The 15,820-nt window shown below is 40.5% G+C and overlaps 1 protein-coding gene across 1 annotated transcript in view; it reads right to left on the bottom strand.

The window, feature by feature from the left end:
- Positions 1-15,820, bottom strand: part of ST6GALNAC3 (ST6 N-acetylgalactosaminide alpha-2,6-sialyltransferase 3) — a 457,864-nt gene that overhangs the window by 432,174 nt on the left and 9,870 nt on the right. The window contains 1 exon segment of the mRNA XM_063105776.1: positions 8,749-8,922. Coding sequence (XP_062961846.1) covers positions 8,749-8,922 — 174 coding nt within the window.

Here is a 15,820-nt window from a genome sequence, read left to right as displayed (position 1 = left end):
AGTTTGGGAAGCTGTGGACTTACCACAGGGGTGATGGTGATAAACACAGCAAAGGACACAAGTCACTTTACTGTAAGGAAAGAGATTAAGAACTTACATGAAGACGGGCATGCAAAGTGTATACTCCCAGCAGACGGGCAAGCTCGCCTGTAGGATCACACAGCCTTCCCTAAAGGAAGCTCCCTTTTCCCTCCTCCTTCAGGAAGAAGGAGCAAGAGTTACACATGCCTGGCCCCACCTAACTGTACCAGAGAGACTGGCTCCAGGCCTGCGGCTCACCAGAAGCTAGTACCTGGTAAGAACGCTAGGGTAGGCCCAAATGTTTAAAAGACTGGGAAAATGGAACATCAATTTCTCATACCACAATCCCTTAGCAGACCTCATAAGTTTAATTATATATGCACTAACTCCCTCCTGTTCCCAAATGCACCACAATAACCATTTTTACCCTTACCAACAAAACCCATACAGATTATTTCTGAATCTACTTATATCTATTCATAGGCTATTAATTACAACTCCTTTCTTTGAAAACAAATCAGATCCCAAGTTCCACACTGCTTAAGGGTTGAGCCTCAAAGACATTTTAAGGAAAAAAATAGAAACAAAACCCCTGAGGTATAGGTCTCGATATCAAAAGCTCAGAGGCTACAGGGAGGGGTGGAGGATCCTGGCAACCCTGAGATGGACACAGTGACCAGAAGGTAGCTGCACAGACACTGCCAGGAGTTGGTCTCAGTAAACAGGGCTGCGCACCACAGTTTTCTGAGAGGAGCAGTGTGCATGCGTGTGTGTGTGTGTGTATGTGTGTGTGTTTAAAGTGGGGAAACTGAACAGTGACAAGAGTGTTCGATCAACATAGCTCCAACACCTAAGCCATGGGTCTGAATGTTGACATCCGTGTGGCTACCCCACGTCTCCCGCTTCCTTCCAGCAAAATTACAAAATACTACAGAGGACTTTGAAGTAAATACTTCATTGCCTTTGCTAGTAAACATGGCTGCCTGAATTCAGTGGTTTATACAATGTCGAGGGTATTTTTTAGTCACCAGTAGCATAATCTATAGAAAAGTGATACTTAGATTCAGTAATTAATCTATCTGGAGGTTACAAATGTATTAAACCCACTCAGTCAGTAAACAGAAAGGCACATACATAGATACATACTGACAGTAAAATATGTATATATATCACAGCCTTCCATTAGTTTATTCCCAGGCCTCATGATGGAATATCAAGTAAGCAATTATAGAGCTACAGGATGGAAAACAAAAATGGTATTTTGGTTAAAGAAGCTGTGACTCTGGAGTATGATACATTCATCTATTGTGCGTCATAATGAAGGCAGTAATTTATTTCAATGCCATTTAGAATGCATGGCTATTCTGCAGAAAAACATCTAAAACATTAAGAATATCAGGACGAAAACTGTAATTTCCTAGGAACTAGAGTTGGAACTAAAACTTCAACAATAATAAGAGGTTGAAATGGCACATTTTGAGTTTTCAAAAAACTCAGGCTTGAAGAAGTAGGGGGTGGGGTGGGAGGAAAGGATGGGTATTCAGTTTCCTTGGAAACTAAATGTGATATTATTGCAGCAATAAGCCTCAGGAATCATTGTTTAGAGGGTGAAAATGCTGCTCATCTGCTTAAAACTGGACAAGGGTAATTTAGAACCTAAATAATGTGATCTCTCCGAGGACCCTCAGGGAACTCTAAAGACTGCCATATAGTGGAGGTGCCATGTACAAGCTCATAAATCTACAGAAGAACACGAGGAGGCCCCCCCCCATGAGGCTGCAGATAGCAGACGACCACGGTAATGAGTTACACATACAATTTCCAGGGCATGGATATAAATAGGCACCACCAGGCAGCTCACTCTCCAGCCCTCCTTGGTCTTTTCTCACCACAATCCCAGAGAAGCAAGTTTTCAGGGAGACCAACCTACATTCCTTACCCCAGCTCCTCCATTCCCATGCTCTCTGACCTTGGACCCCCCCCCCCCCCCCCCCCGACTAACCTCACTTGGCCTCATCTAGGAAAACAAAGTACCAGCTCCTCTTAGGATTGCTATGAGAACTGCATGAAGGAGGAAAAGCCCCAGGGCACTGCACGTAGGAGCAGGATCATGCACATTAACGTTCTTTGTCTTCCCAATGGTCAGTGGGTTTATCTTGACCTCTCAGCTTCTTCCCACCATGGACATTCCATATGGACAACAAAGCAGGAGGTCTTTACAGAGAAACTCATAGGGTCTGGCATCTGGTCAAGTCAGAGCTGGGGTGTGTGAGTCCTCACTGCCATTCAGACACTTAAGGACCAGTCCTGCTATGACACAGGGACAATGGGCGGCAGAGGGTTGTGTGTGGTTGAGAAGCTGAGCGGAATCCGAATGGCTAAAGGAGAGCTGAGTGTAAGAGCACTCCTCCACGAGGGCAGCAGCTGGGTCTGCTCTGTCCACCTCTATGTCTCCTGTGCCAGCACAATGCCTAGAACATAGTACATGCTCCATAAAGTGTCTGTGGAATGAACAGTAAGGGCAGCAGGGTGTGCAGGTGCTTATGGGCGAAGCCAGCTAGGGATCAGGAGCCAGTAGTGGGGATCAGAGTGAGCATGCAAACGAAAACCATGACCAAGGCCAAAAACGACTCCCCTCATGACAGCACTCCATGACTTGTTCATATGTGCATTTAGCAAATACTTACTGTTGGGAAAATAGAATAGTTTTGTCAAGGCGCTCATCTTGGGTCCTGTTGGGTGTGGTTTGGCACATTCATTGTAAGCAAACTGTGTGGGGTGGGGTGGGGATGGGTGGAGTTAGTGTACATGCACACCCATGTATCTTTTAGTTTTGTTGCTATTCTTGTGTTCTTAGAGAGAGAGAGAGTTTGGTGAAGCAGGCAGCAGGGCATCGGCCTTGGGTGTCCGCCTGGGGGGGGGGAGAGAGGGAGGGAGAGAGAGAGAGAGAGTTTGGTGAAGCAGGTGGGAGGGCATTGGCCTTGGGTGTCCACCTGCTGCAGCCATGCTTTCCAACCAGCAGCTTCCAAGGACCTTTTGGCCAGTTACCTAGCTCATAGACCTGCATGAAGGGGTCTGGTGACCCAGCCTGGCATATGAAGAGTTTGTGACCCAGTCTGTGAATGGGCTTGAGAGGTCTGTGAGCTCCCGAGCCAGCCTTAGCTTGACAATCAGCCCAGTTGGTGCAGGATTACCAGCAGGTAAAAGAGCCCGACAACTGGCGTGGTCACATAGCTTTACAATTGGCATCACAAACAGGATTAAGAGCTAGACAATTGGCGCTGTGAGGATTCCAGGCCTTACCCTAGCCAGACATTTACTGAGCACCTACTATGTTCCAGGCACTGTTTAAAGTGCTTCAGAACAAAACAAAGAAACACCCTTCTTGCCTAGAGCTTACATTCTAATGACACTCAGTTATGTCACATTTAAATGGTGCATGTGTCTGTCTCCTCCACTCATCTGTGAGCTTCCCCAGGCAGGACCCATGTCTCAGTCATCTGTGATTCCTCAGTGCTGGCCACAGGAACTGCAAGCTCACAGGGAGGGCACATATTTTGAACTCAACTCAAAAAGTTAAGAAGCACAGAACATAGGCTTGGGATAGGAAGCACTGCAGGCCTACATTTGACTAACCAGCCTGGTGACCTTGGGCAAGTTACTTTACCTCTCTGATCCTCAGTTTCCTCATCTGTAAAGCAGAGACAGCAGTACGTAGTTCACAGGATTGTAGCAAGGGTTAAAAGAGGTGCTGCCTTTAAAGTAAGTAGCACAGAGAGGGCACCTTGTGGTCAGCAAATGGTACCTGCTGCTCTTATGACCATGATCATTACTATTCCTCAGAGACAGGAGCACAGGCTGCCATACTCAGTGGAACAGTGTGAGCAGAAAATCAGGGCAGATCCTCACTGATACACAAGAATTCTCCCCCACTGATAACCATATCTATTTTGTGTGACAGTACGTCCTCTGGTCAGCCAGAACACCCTCCCAGAGGGCACCCCAATTTCATGCCCAGCTCTGAACTGTGCAGTTCCTACTGTGGTCCTCAGTAGCTGGTTTGTTGCCAGTGGCCCTTCTCAAAGGGCCAATGCTCAACCCTGTACTTCCATTTTTAGGCCTGGGCAAACCAAAGGCTAGAACCCTCTGGGCTGCCTGCATGTTCCTGACTCAACTCTAGCAATGTATATAAGCTGACTGGTCTATGAGGAAGCAGAAGAAATCACAGCACCTGCTGTGATGCTTTCACCTCACACAGAGGCGATCAAAACACAGTTAAATGACTAGAAATAAACTAAAGGAAGAAAAGTATGAAAGAATTATAAGTGGTTATTAAAGTCAATTACTTGACTGGGCGTAAAGTAGAGAGAGGAGAAGTGGCAAAAAGAAACAATAAAGAAAGACTAACACACAAATCAATCTGTGTAATTTTACATGAATGCATAAGTAGGACCATATATTTAAGTATATGTGTTTGTATTACAATGAACTGGGGTTTCAATAACACATATATATCATACTATTCAATAGCATATATATACACACACACATAAGCATTACTTGTCTCCATCCACTCAAACATATATAACATTTATATTTAGTAACATGTATAATATATATGTCTCAGTAACATGTACATGAGAAATATATATGCATTTATAGTCATTATTTGTATCTACCCACCTCCTGAAAAAGCCATTTCTGAAGTTTAGTATAGAAATCCACAGCAACAAAAAAAGTGGACATTAAGCCTTGAAGTCTTATGGTGTAGACCATTTTCTTAAGTAGAAAATAATATATTAATATATCAACCAACAAACGAACTGGAGAAACAAGCTTAAAATAGATTGTACAAATCTTCTCTAGATGAGTCTACAAATAATGGAGCTAAACCAGTGTACAGAAAAGTCTCCTAAAATCGCATTATGTTATCACGAGATTTACATTAACTACACTACTTCATTGTCATTCCTTTCTATTCTTCTCCATAATCATATACTGAACAGAACCCGAAACAGAACAGCATTAGAACTGCATTGTTTGTGGCGGCATCTGCAAGCTCTGTAACAGTCCTCATGTCTAGCCTTAGACACCAACACCATAAATACAGACTCCCTTTCTCAAATGACAATTTTGCACATAGTAAAATAAGTGGCAAGTCAAAATTCAAATGACTAAAGTTGTTTTAGGTAATTCATAGGTTGTAAAAACTAATGAGAAGTTAAAAAAAAATTATGAGGGTATTACAACATTCCCATTAAAATGAAAATCTATGTTACAACTTTATGCTCTTCAAATATCATACCAGACTAAAGCACCAACCAATATATCAAGTGTTCTCTTTCTAAAAAAAAATCACTTTGTGTATATGGAGTGATATCTTTACTTAACTAATTTTCAGAAATACCTGCTTCGTTATCCTTTTAAACCAGAATCATCTCCAATTTACATGACTATCAAAGTTTATTTCTAATCAGCAATTCACTTCAGTAACTAAAATGAAAATAATTTCAAAAGACCTGAGTATACCCCTCCCAGCTGCACCCCCACCAACACACACACTTCAAGGGTAACGGGGTAAACTGAAAACAGATAATCATATCTCTAAAAACTAAAGAAACTCCTATGAAGTCATCTTTATAAACAGTTTTATGAATAGCACTAAAGGATTTAGCACTTATACAAGAAATAATCATGCAACAAGACTCCATCAGCCAGATGTTAGCTTCATGCTGCAGAAGAGACTATGTCTAGACTTGACCGCAAAAATGGCCTTGTTATTCTTCTATTCTCTCTTAACAGTGGCTGCCCAGTGCACAGAGGGCACTCTGCATTGGTGTGCTGATTGGACAAATGATTGCTGATAATCAGATGGCATGATTCATCTTTTGGAAAACTGTGGAGCAATTTCTAAGGAACACCAATTATGTAAGTGATAAGCATAGCTCATTGTTAGTGAAAATGCTTATTTCATTTCAGTCTTTAAACCCAGGGTGCAGAAAAAACAAACAGACAGAGCAAGTTTGACACTGAACTCTCAAATTTCTATCAGTAGGTTTTGCTCATAACACAGGGTGCTGCTTGGCCACATCATAAGAGAGATTCAGTGACCCTTGCAGGTATGAGAAATAAGCATGCTAATTCGAATTTCTGAGTGTTCGTGTCCTGTCATAGCATTAAAATAATCATGTAAATCTGCCTCCAGCTGGTCTCTGATTTGCATTCATTTTTTTCTGTTGAAATGATTTATACATACTGTACTAAATTCTAAATTCTAATCTTAACATTCAGTCATAGAAGAACAGACATTTATTTTTGAACTAAATTTACAATATTAATAGCTAGCAATTATTAGCATTATAAGTGTGTGGCTGACATAAAACCTGGTTAATAAGCAAACTAGCTGCATGTGTTCTTCACAGCACTGAACTCTAACCGTAGTTTTTGGCTAACACAAAAAATAGCTAGCTAATGGGAATATTACCTTCTTTAACACATGGATGATAAAAGCTCATAAAATATTGCATGTTGATTAAATCCAAGAAGACAAAGAATGACTCTTCACAAACCCTATGTATTTGAAAGAACAGAACAGAACCGAGGCCAACAGAGGTGGGAAAGGGGGGTGGGGGGTAGGGGTTAGCGAGAAACTGATGAAGGGTCTCAAAAAATGATTACACTGTATAATATTGAATATACTAACTATGCTGATTTGAGCATCACATATCACACACAGTGTAGTTGACTGAATTGTGTCCCCCCCAAAATTCACTGAAGCTTGAATTGTGTCCCCCAAGTTTTATGTATTAGAAACTTGGCTCCCACTGTGACTGTTAAGAGAGTGGGAAATCCTATTATGGTAACTGAAAGGTGGAGCTTTGAAGAGGTGACTAGATTGTAGAACCGTGCAGTAGTGAATGGATTAAAAACGGTGGTCAAGGGCGTGGTTCTCAGGGCTTTAAAGAAGTCTCTCTCTCTCTCTCTCTGCTCGGTTTCCATGTTGCAATGTGAGACGTGTGGGTCACTGTCACCACCACCAGATGGACTTTGGATGGATTTCCCAGCCTCAGAAACTGTAAGCAAATAAATTTTGTTTTCATTACAAAATACCCAGTTCCATGTATTTTGTTATAAGCAACAGAAATGGACTAACACACACAAGTATTGATATTCAGTGCTGTACCCCACAGATATGTACAATCAATTATGTTTCAGTAAATAAATAAATAAAAAGAAAGAATAGAACACTGTTCATTCTGTAGTTATATTTAATTTTAATGACCTGCTTAAGAACAATGGGAAAATTTACACTGGGAAGTCCTTACTTATTCAAAGATTATTCAAACAGAACCTCAGAAGGCTTCAGCAGGTAGCGCACACTCTTTTAGGATAAGCAAAATAGAAACAACCAAAAGTTTCCTTCTAGAAAAATTAAACAGGATTACAGCCAGTTCCTGGATTTCACTTCCATTAAAATTCTAACCATACCTCAATAAATTCAGTCTTACCAAAGCTCAATCAATACTAACAACAATAATAACAATAGCTATTATATTTTTAGTGCAAACTTGATCTAACATTTTTGTTGGGAAACCCAAGCATTTGGTTCTATTCTGCAAAACAACCTATGAAACGAAAGTTATCTTTATTTTGTAAGCGAGGAAACTTGAACTCTGAAGTAACTTGCTGAATGTCACACAATTAATATGTGACAAAGCTGAATTTAAAACCCAGGTTTACTAATAATCCATTCATTCAACAAATACTTTCTGAGCACCTCCTGTGTGCTATGTAGGTACTTTTCTAGACACTGCAGATCTGCAATGAACAAACATAGGCCTGCCCTCACAGAACATAAAAGTATTTGTTAGCACTTTATAAATAATAAGCCAACAAAATAAATAAACAGAATGTCAGATGATGAAATGTGCTATGCAGAAAAATAAAGCAGGAAAGCGGGAAAACAGAATATGTAACTAACCAAAAGATTCCATGTTTATAGCAGCTGGTTTGGAACTCACTCACTCTCTACTACGGCAAAATTGGTCAGACTTGAAGAAAAGTGAGCAAACCATACAAATAACACATTTTAAAACAATCCTTCAGGCAGAAGAAACAAGGGAAGTAGCCCAGAGGCAGGAGCATGCTTGGGCCAGTGAGAAGCAGCAATGATGGCCAGAGCAGAGTGACCAAGGGGCAAATAGGTCAGAGAGGAGGTGAGAGATCACGATGGGGGACAAGACCATGTCATGGACTGCTATGCATGACACTCTGAAGCCTTTGATTTTGACTCAGAAACAAGAGTTCGGAGCAAAGATGGGAGCGATCTGGGTTCTGTTTTAAAAGGATCTTGATGCTTCCACGCTGGGAAAACTCTCAGGGAAAAAGGGCAGAAGCTGGAAGACCATTTAGGAAACTGTGGCAGTAATCCAGGGAACTACCGACAGTGGCTCAGCCCAGGATGTCATCAACGGAGGTGGAGAAAACAGTGGGCTTCTCAATATCCTTTAAGGGATTTACTATTTAAAGGTGGGGTGTGAAAGACAACATTAATAACGATTCTGAGGATTCTGAGTTCAGCAAATGGAAAAACAGGGTGGCATTTGCTGAGAAGAAGCCGTGGAACATCCAACAGACTTTAAAGTCAATGCTGTCTCAAAATCACCATGCTGCCTCACACACATATACCAAGCACTGAAATTAGTTGAAAATCCAGTTCAGACCCACCTTGAGTGTCCGTCCAGTCCTGTCCACCAGGTTCTCAGTGGGGAGATGCTGCTGGCTGGAGCCCAAGTGGAGGTGCTGGTACCACAGAGAACCCAGAAAGCTGTCGTGCTGAAGGCTAACTTGGGAGCCCACGGAGTCAAGGCAGAGCAGGGACAGCAGAATCGAGAGGGATGGCTGAAGGGGCAAAACCAGCACAGGAAGAGTTGACGCATGGGATGAAACAGCCCAGCGGGGCTGCAGGTGGCAGCAGGAGACAGGAAAGAGGGAAGTGGCAGGTGTCCCAGGCCAGTGGGGAAGGTCAAACCTGTACTGCTCAGCATGGTCTTCCCTCCTGTGGCCCCTGGAACCTGACAGAAGTCACCCATCGCTGATTCAGCCAGCACAGCTCTGCTTTGAACTGATTCACAAATTCGTCTTCTCTCTCTCTCTCTCTCTCTGTCTGTCTGTCTGTCATTCCTTCCCTCGTACTCCACTCCCCCACTCCCATTTTAAATGAATGATCTTGATCATTAGTTTTCAAACCTGGCTGTGCTTCAGGGAATCTTTTAAAAACACAGATTCCTAGGCCCACAGCAGATGTACTGATTTAGACTCTACAGGGAGCAAAGGCATTCGGTCAGGTTCGGAACCGCCCCCCCCGTGGTTTGGCAAGAAAGACCAAGAACAGTTAAGACTTGTAATTTGAACACGTTCATGTTTCCTTTCTCTGTGCCATTAGGGCCTGTGAGCTGGTCCAACATCCACCAAAGTTTTCAAATTTTTCTTTGAGGAACAAAAGGCAGAAAACTTTCTCAAGAAATTCCTCATGCCCTTGGGTCAAATGAAGCCCAATCACATCCATCTTCCAAGCATACAAGTCCTCTCCTTCTGACACGGCTCTCCCTGGTGGGGAGAGCAGATATTTTTCCTTCTTTAGACTGCTTATTCTCCTGTGTAGATGCTGTAATTAATGTTTGATCTTCCTATGTTTATGCCTTGAGACAGAGCCTATAAAGGGCACAGAGTTCAGAATCATAGGCTCATCATTAAATAATCATGACAATTCCAAGAAAAGACCAAAACCCCACTCTCCACTCAAACTGCCAGGGACGTTGGGTCAGTCTGTGCAGGCTTTCTCTGCTGAATCTGTAATTTTCTTTTTATTCTCCAACTGCTATGCTGGCAGAGGACTATTTCTGCACCCTCTTTCCCAGGGAGGTGCCTATTCTGTGAGAAAACGGCTCCGTCACTCAAGAGTGATGAAGTCCTTGGAGCATCGCTGGGCTAGAAGTGATTACTGAAGGCAGGTTGGGAGACGCCAACAGAGACTTTACGTTAACCATCGTTCCCTCCGAACACAGCGCTCTCAATGAAAGAGGAAAGGAGACTTTCGGCTGCTTACGGTATCTTAGGGAATTATCTGACAACTTATTTATTAAATGCATTTTAATATTAATTCTCCCCCACCTCCTAGCTGACCTTCCAAACCATTTACTGAGTCTCAAGAACACAGAGCACAGTGGCTGAGAGAGGCACGATGTGTAGACAGCCACACTACACTGTGAAGTTAAACACAAATTAAATACTACACTAGGTAGCTGATCTTTTAACATAGAGCCTAAAACACAGATAAATTAGAACCCAGTTACTTGGGATCCAAATTATACTTTCCTCTGTATATTTCAGAAAAGAATACACATCGTCGGAATGCACAACAACATAGAGAAATTGTAAGCTCCTTCTCAAACATGTTCTGAGTCCAAAACACATTCTGTCTTCTCCAGTCCTTTAAAAATGAGAACTGGCATTCAGAATAATGACCCTTAAACATCCAGTAAATGCACAATTATACTTAAAATCCTATATTTACTAAGTCAAAGTTCAGACCAAAAAGCTCTCCAAAAGATGTTCCCATTTATCTCTTTTCAAAAAAATTATGGTAAAAAACACGCAACATAAAACGTACCATTTGAACCATTTTTAAGTGTACAGCTCAGTGGAATTCAATATATTCACACTTTTACAACCATCACCACCACCTACCTCCAGAACTCTTTTTGTCTTGCAAAACTGAAATTCTGTACCCATTAAACTATAACTCTCCCGTCCCCCTCTATTTAACTCTTAACCAGAAAATTCCACTAAGCAGAAATTGCCATTTTTTAAGCATTTTGAATGAGGTTTTATTCTCATGTGTGGTAAAATTGGAACTATCCTTTCTGATTTTACTCATATTTAAGCCTGATTTGTACATTATGCTCAGGAAAGACTGTTATTTTGTTCCAGAAAGTTATGTTTAATCCTCAAGTATCTACAAGCCAATGCTGCTGGGTAATCAATCAACACAGTTATTTTATTTTGAATTAGAAGTCACAGACATGTTTCTTTTCTGACTCAATTTCCACCATCAATTAGGACTAGAGCTGTTTTCACAAGGATCTGGGAGATGACTACCCATAAAAACCACATTTTAATCTCTTTAAAGTGCTAAGAAAAGTGACTACCCAAAACTCCATCGAAAAATAGTGCTTATGACCTCCCAGAAATGAGCGTACCATAAGTCAAACCAAGCCTTTTCTGTGTCATACTGAGCAGGTGCAATACTGAGACTGGCTGATGGTGAGCTTCAGTCTTCATCTAGCAGCAAGCCTGCAAGAGCACGTGGGCGCTGTCTGGAGCCTTTGCAGCCCCAGCATAAGACGAAGCTCTGTGTCAGTCTTTCTTGGTTCTGAGTCATTAGTCCTAGGGAGGAAAAGCATTAGAAAACCTTTCAAGCCACAAACCACATATCTTAGGGAGATGGCTAATTAGAATTCACCCTAAACTGTGAAAGAATTAACAGACATTAAATAATCATTATTTATAATTGGGGAATCAAGTTACCCAAAAGAAGAAAAAAGAAAGGAAAGCTCAGATTGCCTTAGCTAATGTTTAATTTAGAAAAACAAGAAGGATAAGCAGTTCCCCAAATGACCGATAACTTATATTTCCTAAGTTAGTATTTTAGAGACTATTTTTCTAGAGAAGCAATGTTAAAATTGTGATTAGGATCTTCATTCTCAAAAAGAACACACAAAAATGATTTCATCCACATGTAGCCAAAGTACAGGACAAATGGTTTGTCCTAAGCTCTGGAGCAGGGATCATGGGATAATGCAGCTTAAAGGGGATAAAGAAATTTTCTTCTTCCTTTTCATGGAAAAGCATTGACCTAGGTGAATTTTTTAAAGAAAAAAAGTCTTTGATTTCTTTGTTTCTCCTATTCTGTACTTCTTTCTCATCCTCTGGTAATTCTCTTCTAAGAAGCATGATACCGTCAAACTGCCTTCATTTCACTCCTCTCCCAACTGGGTTCCTATCCGGGCTAGGCCTACCCCCAAATGCCTATCCTTCGGGGCAGCTGGGCTAGGGCGGGGGTGGGGGGTGGTGTCAAAGCAAATGGATCAAACCAAGATATGGATGAAATAAGACTCATGTCCTCTTTTTTGCTCAAAATAATAGTTTTGCAATATTTAGCCTCAAAGAATCAAAGAAATGCAAATAAAAACATTTAAAAAATTCCCATCTAATGGGCTAAAATGATAAAAAGAATAAGATTATCCAGTATGAGAAGGTATGGAAGATAAGCACTCCCAAAACACTCCTGGAGGCAGTGTGAACTGGTTACAATCTCTCTGGAGGGCACTTTGATCATACATGTCCAAAGTCTTAAAAAAGTTTTTGGCCTTTTTTTTTTTCTAAGTATAACATTGATCCAGCAAAAACACTACTAAGAATTACACAAAGGATGTAATCAAAGTTGTGCACAAAGATAAATGTGTAAAAATATTTAAGATGTCACTTTTTACATCAAAGAAGAGTCAGAAACCGAAATGTCCAGCAAGAGCAGATGGTTAATTAAATAATGGAACTTCCATACAATAGAATACGCGGGTACCATAAGTAGCAGATCACAGAAAAATATTTACTGATATGGAAAAAATGTTCACAGTCTGTGCTAAGTAAAATGAAAGAGAAGACTAGACTATATAATTTTATTGCTGATGTTATTTTATTATATATGTATAAAAATAAAAAATATTAGAAAGGCATTCACAAAAATGTGAAGAGTGGTTAACTTTGGGTTTTTTCCTTTGTGATTTCCTATGATTTTTAGATTTTCTATACTAACCACAAAATTAACTAGAGTATTCTATAATTACTTAGAGAAAGTTATTTTTTAAAATAATACAGAACATTAAAAACAACAATAATGTCAATAGCTGTACTCTCTGGATTTCAGAGAAAGGCCAAAAGGGAGTGGCAAGTAAAACTGTCAGTTACAAGTATGGATAGTTTATAACTCTGAGTTGTATATGTCTCTATATAATATTATTATTTGGGACAAGGACAACCCTCTCCCCGAAACCCGCACACACACGTTAACCTTAATGAAGAACTATGGGGATAAGAACTAACAAAAGAAATAGTTCTTGAAAATGCATTCCCACCTACATACAGTTCCACCTTTACACTTTTCCAAAAACATTTGGCTGTTTCTTCTACTGTACATCTCGGTGGTTTACATTTGAAATCATGTATTTTATTCTCAGAGAATGTTTTAAAAATTCATATTATTTACTCCCGAGAGACCAGAACAATGTCTTCCAGATTGCACCAGACTATTCTGTGAATCGAGGATTCTAATTTCTAAGACACAACAGCAATGCTTTGTGCTCAGATCAATAAAAGGAAATGAGCTACTGTGGTTTGTCTACCTCTCACCAGACACCCCCCCACCCCAATACTTATTCACAGTCCTGAGTGTATCAAAATTCCATTTGTAAATTAAACTAGCTTGTCTGATACAGAAACAAAGCTAAACCATGTACAGTGCAAACCACACTCATGGTTTATCCTCGGAACCACAGATCTCTCTTTCTGTGCCAAATCCCTGGTCAGTGAGAAGATAAACAAGCCAGGAAGGAATCGGGCTTTACAGAATTCAAAGCTTTATGTAGACTTTCGAAATAATTTGTTATAAACGTTTTCCCTCTCCAGAAAATGCACATTACTACTATCTGCATTTAAAAAAAAAAAAAAAAAAAAACTTAGAAGATCGATGTCCACAGCTTCCAATCAAATATATTTTTTATTCTGATTCTACAAAATCAGTCTTGATATTGCCTAATATTGTCCTTTCTCCATCCTAATTTATTTACTCCTATTATTTTTACCTTTAAGATTACAATAGCAATCCCTGTGTTTGCAATTGCAACACTCCATTATCATGGGCTTAATGTAACTACACAATTTGAATACCATATGTAAAGACTGCTGATATGTTAATTTTTAAAAATTCATCTGATTTTAGAATTGCATAACAGACCAAGTGATCGCTGGCCTAAGAATATCTAACTGGAACCAAAGTTTAGGACTCCTAGACAAACACAAATGCTTCTAAATGTCTACTTAAAGGGTACGTAATATAAAAACAGAATATTTATACACCGTGGGATCACTCCTCTTTCTTCTTTAAAGCTTCTGTGATTTTATTTAATAGCTACCATCTATTAGAATCCCACTCTATGCCAGATGTCACCCCACTTGAGAAGCTTCCTTTAGTTGGGTGGGGCATCACTGGAATTTCTTTCCTAGCCTGAGAGTGACTTATCTGATCTGTGAGCCTCATGTGTACTTCAGCTCCTACCTCTTCACCACTCTCCTTGGACAGGGCTGCCCACAGACAGCCAAGTTCTCTTTTGTGTCTCCGCAGTGCCAGTCTATCAGTGTACCCGTGAGTGCACAGGTAAGTCTGGGTGCAATCCCAGGGAGCCCACTTAAACACAGATATGTGCTACATACTCCAACCTAGAATTAGTGACACTGTGATTCTCCATCCGGTGGTTCTTTCATCCTATTTCTCAACTGGCTCAGAACTTGAGTAGGAGGGTGAGAGGTTCTCAAAGACCCCAACATCTTGAGCTTTCTGCTATGAATTACATTATGTAAAATTGGCAAAATACATTTGGAGGGATTGAGGCTAAGGGTGGATGGCTTTCAGCCTTGGCTCAATGCTTTCCTAAGCATTGGCCATAATGGTTTTTAATTTTGGCAGTTTGAAAAGCTCACACTGGGTCATGGAACTGGTTTTTATAGCCTGCAGCTACCTTTTAACTGTTATGGCAACATCAGGTAAATGAATTGTGGACAGATAAATTGTCTACTTTAGCTTGAATTTTCACAGCAATCTTAAAATATAAAAGTTATTGTATTTCATCAAATCTAAAATGCCACTGAATTTAAGACACGCCATTATTTTACGTATCGCCAAGAAAGAAAAAAACACTGCCAATCAAACTATAACACCCCATTCAGTATAAGACATATCCAAGTTTAAAAGATGTTAAAATGTGAAGAAAAAAGTGAGTCCTATAGTCAATGAACTATATTATTATCTTTATTTTGTATTCAAGGAAATTGAGCTCAAAAACAATGACTTGTCTGAGGTCACACACATAGAAAATGGTGTCGTCATCCATCTGGATCCCAAGTGCACATCCCCCCAACAATGCCCAGGGTACACCATAAGGTTTTAGGTAGATGATTCATTTCAAGCATCAAGCCTCACATATTTGTCCATTACTGCAGATTCAGCATTGTGCTAAGCCCTCTGGAGATTCAGATAATATCAAATCAGGGCTCTCTTCAATAAACAATCACTCAATTTGATGACTCAAGAAAGACACATAAGTCTTGGAGAACAATTTTTAAAAGCATGTAATTAAGTGTCGAAATATGTAACACAGACTAAAATGCTATGGGTTTTAGAGTAGAGTGTAATCATTTCTGAGATGGTCAAAGAAGGTGGTATTAGTCCGTCCATGTTGCTACAACAGAAATACCTGAGACTGGGTAATAAAGAACAGAGAATTATTTGGCTCACGATTCTGGGACAGCTGCATCTGGCATGGGCCTCAGGCTGCCTCTACTTATGGTGGAAAGCAGCAGGCAGCTGGAGGGAACAAGCAGATCACATGACGAGAGGAAGTGAGAGAGAGAGAGAGAGAGAGAGAGAGAGGAGGTGCCGAGGTCTATCCAGCTCTCACAGGAA

The sequence above is a fragment of the Cynocephalus volans genome, chromosome 8 (genome assembly GCF_027409185.1).
Source record: "Cynocephalus volans isolate mCynVol1 chromosome 8, mCynVol1.pri, whole genome shotgun sequence".
NCBI lineage: Eukaryota > Metazoa > Chordata > Mammalia > Dermoptera > Cynocephalidae > Cynocephalus > Cynocephalus volans.
The sequence above is the reverse complement of the archived record's forward strand: the minus strand, read 5'-3'. Positions and strand labels throughout refer to the sequence as shown.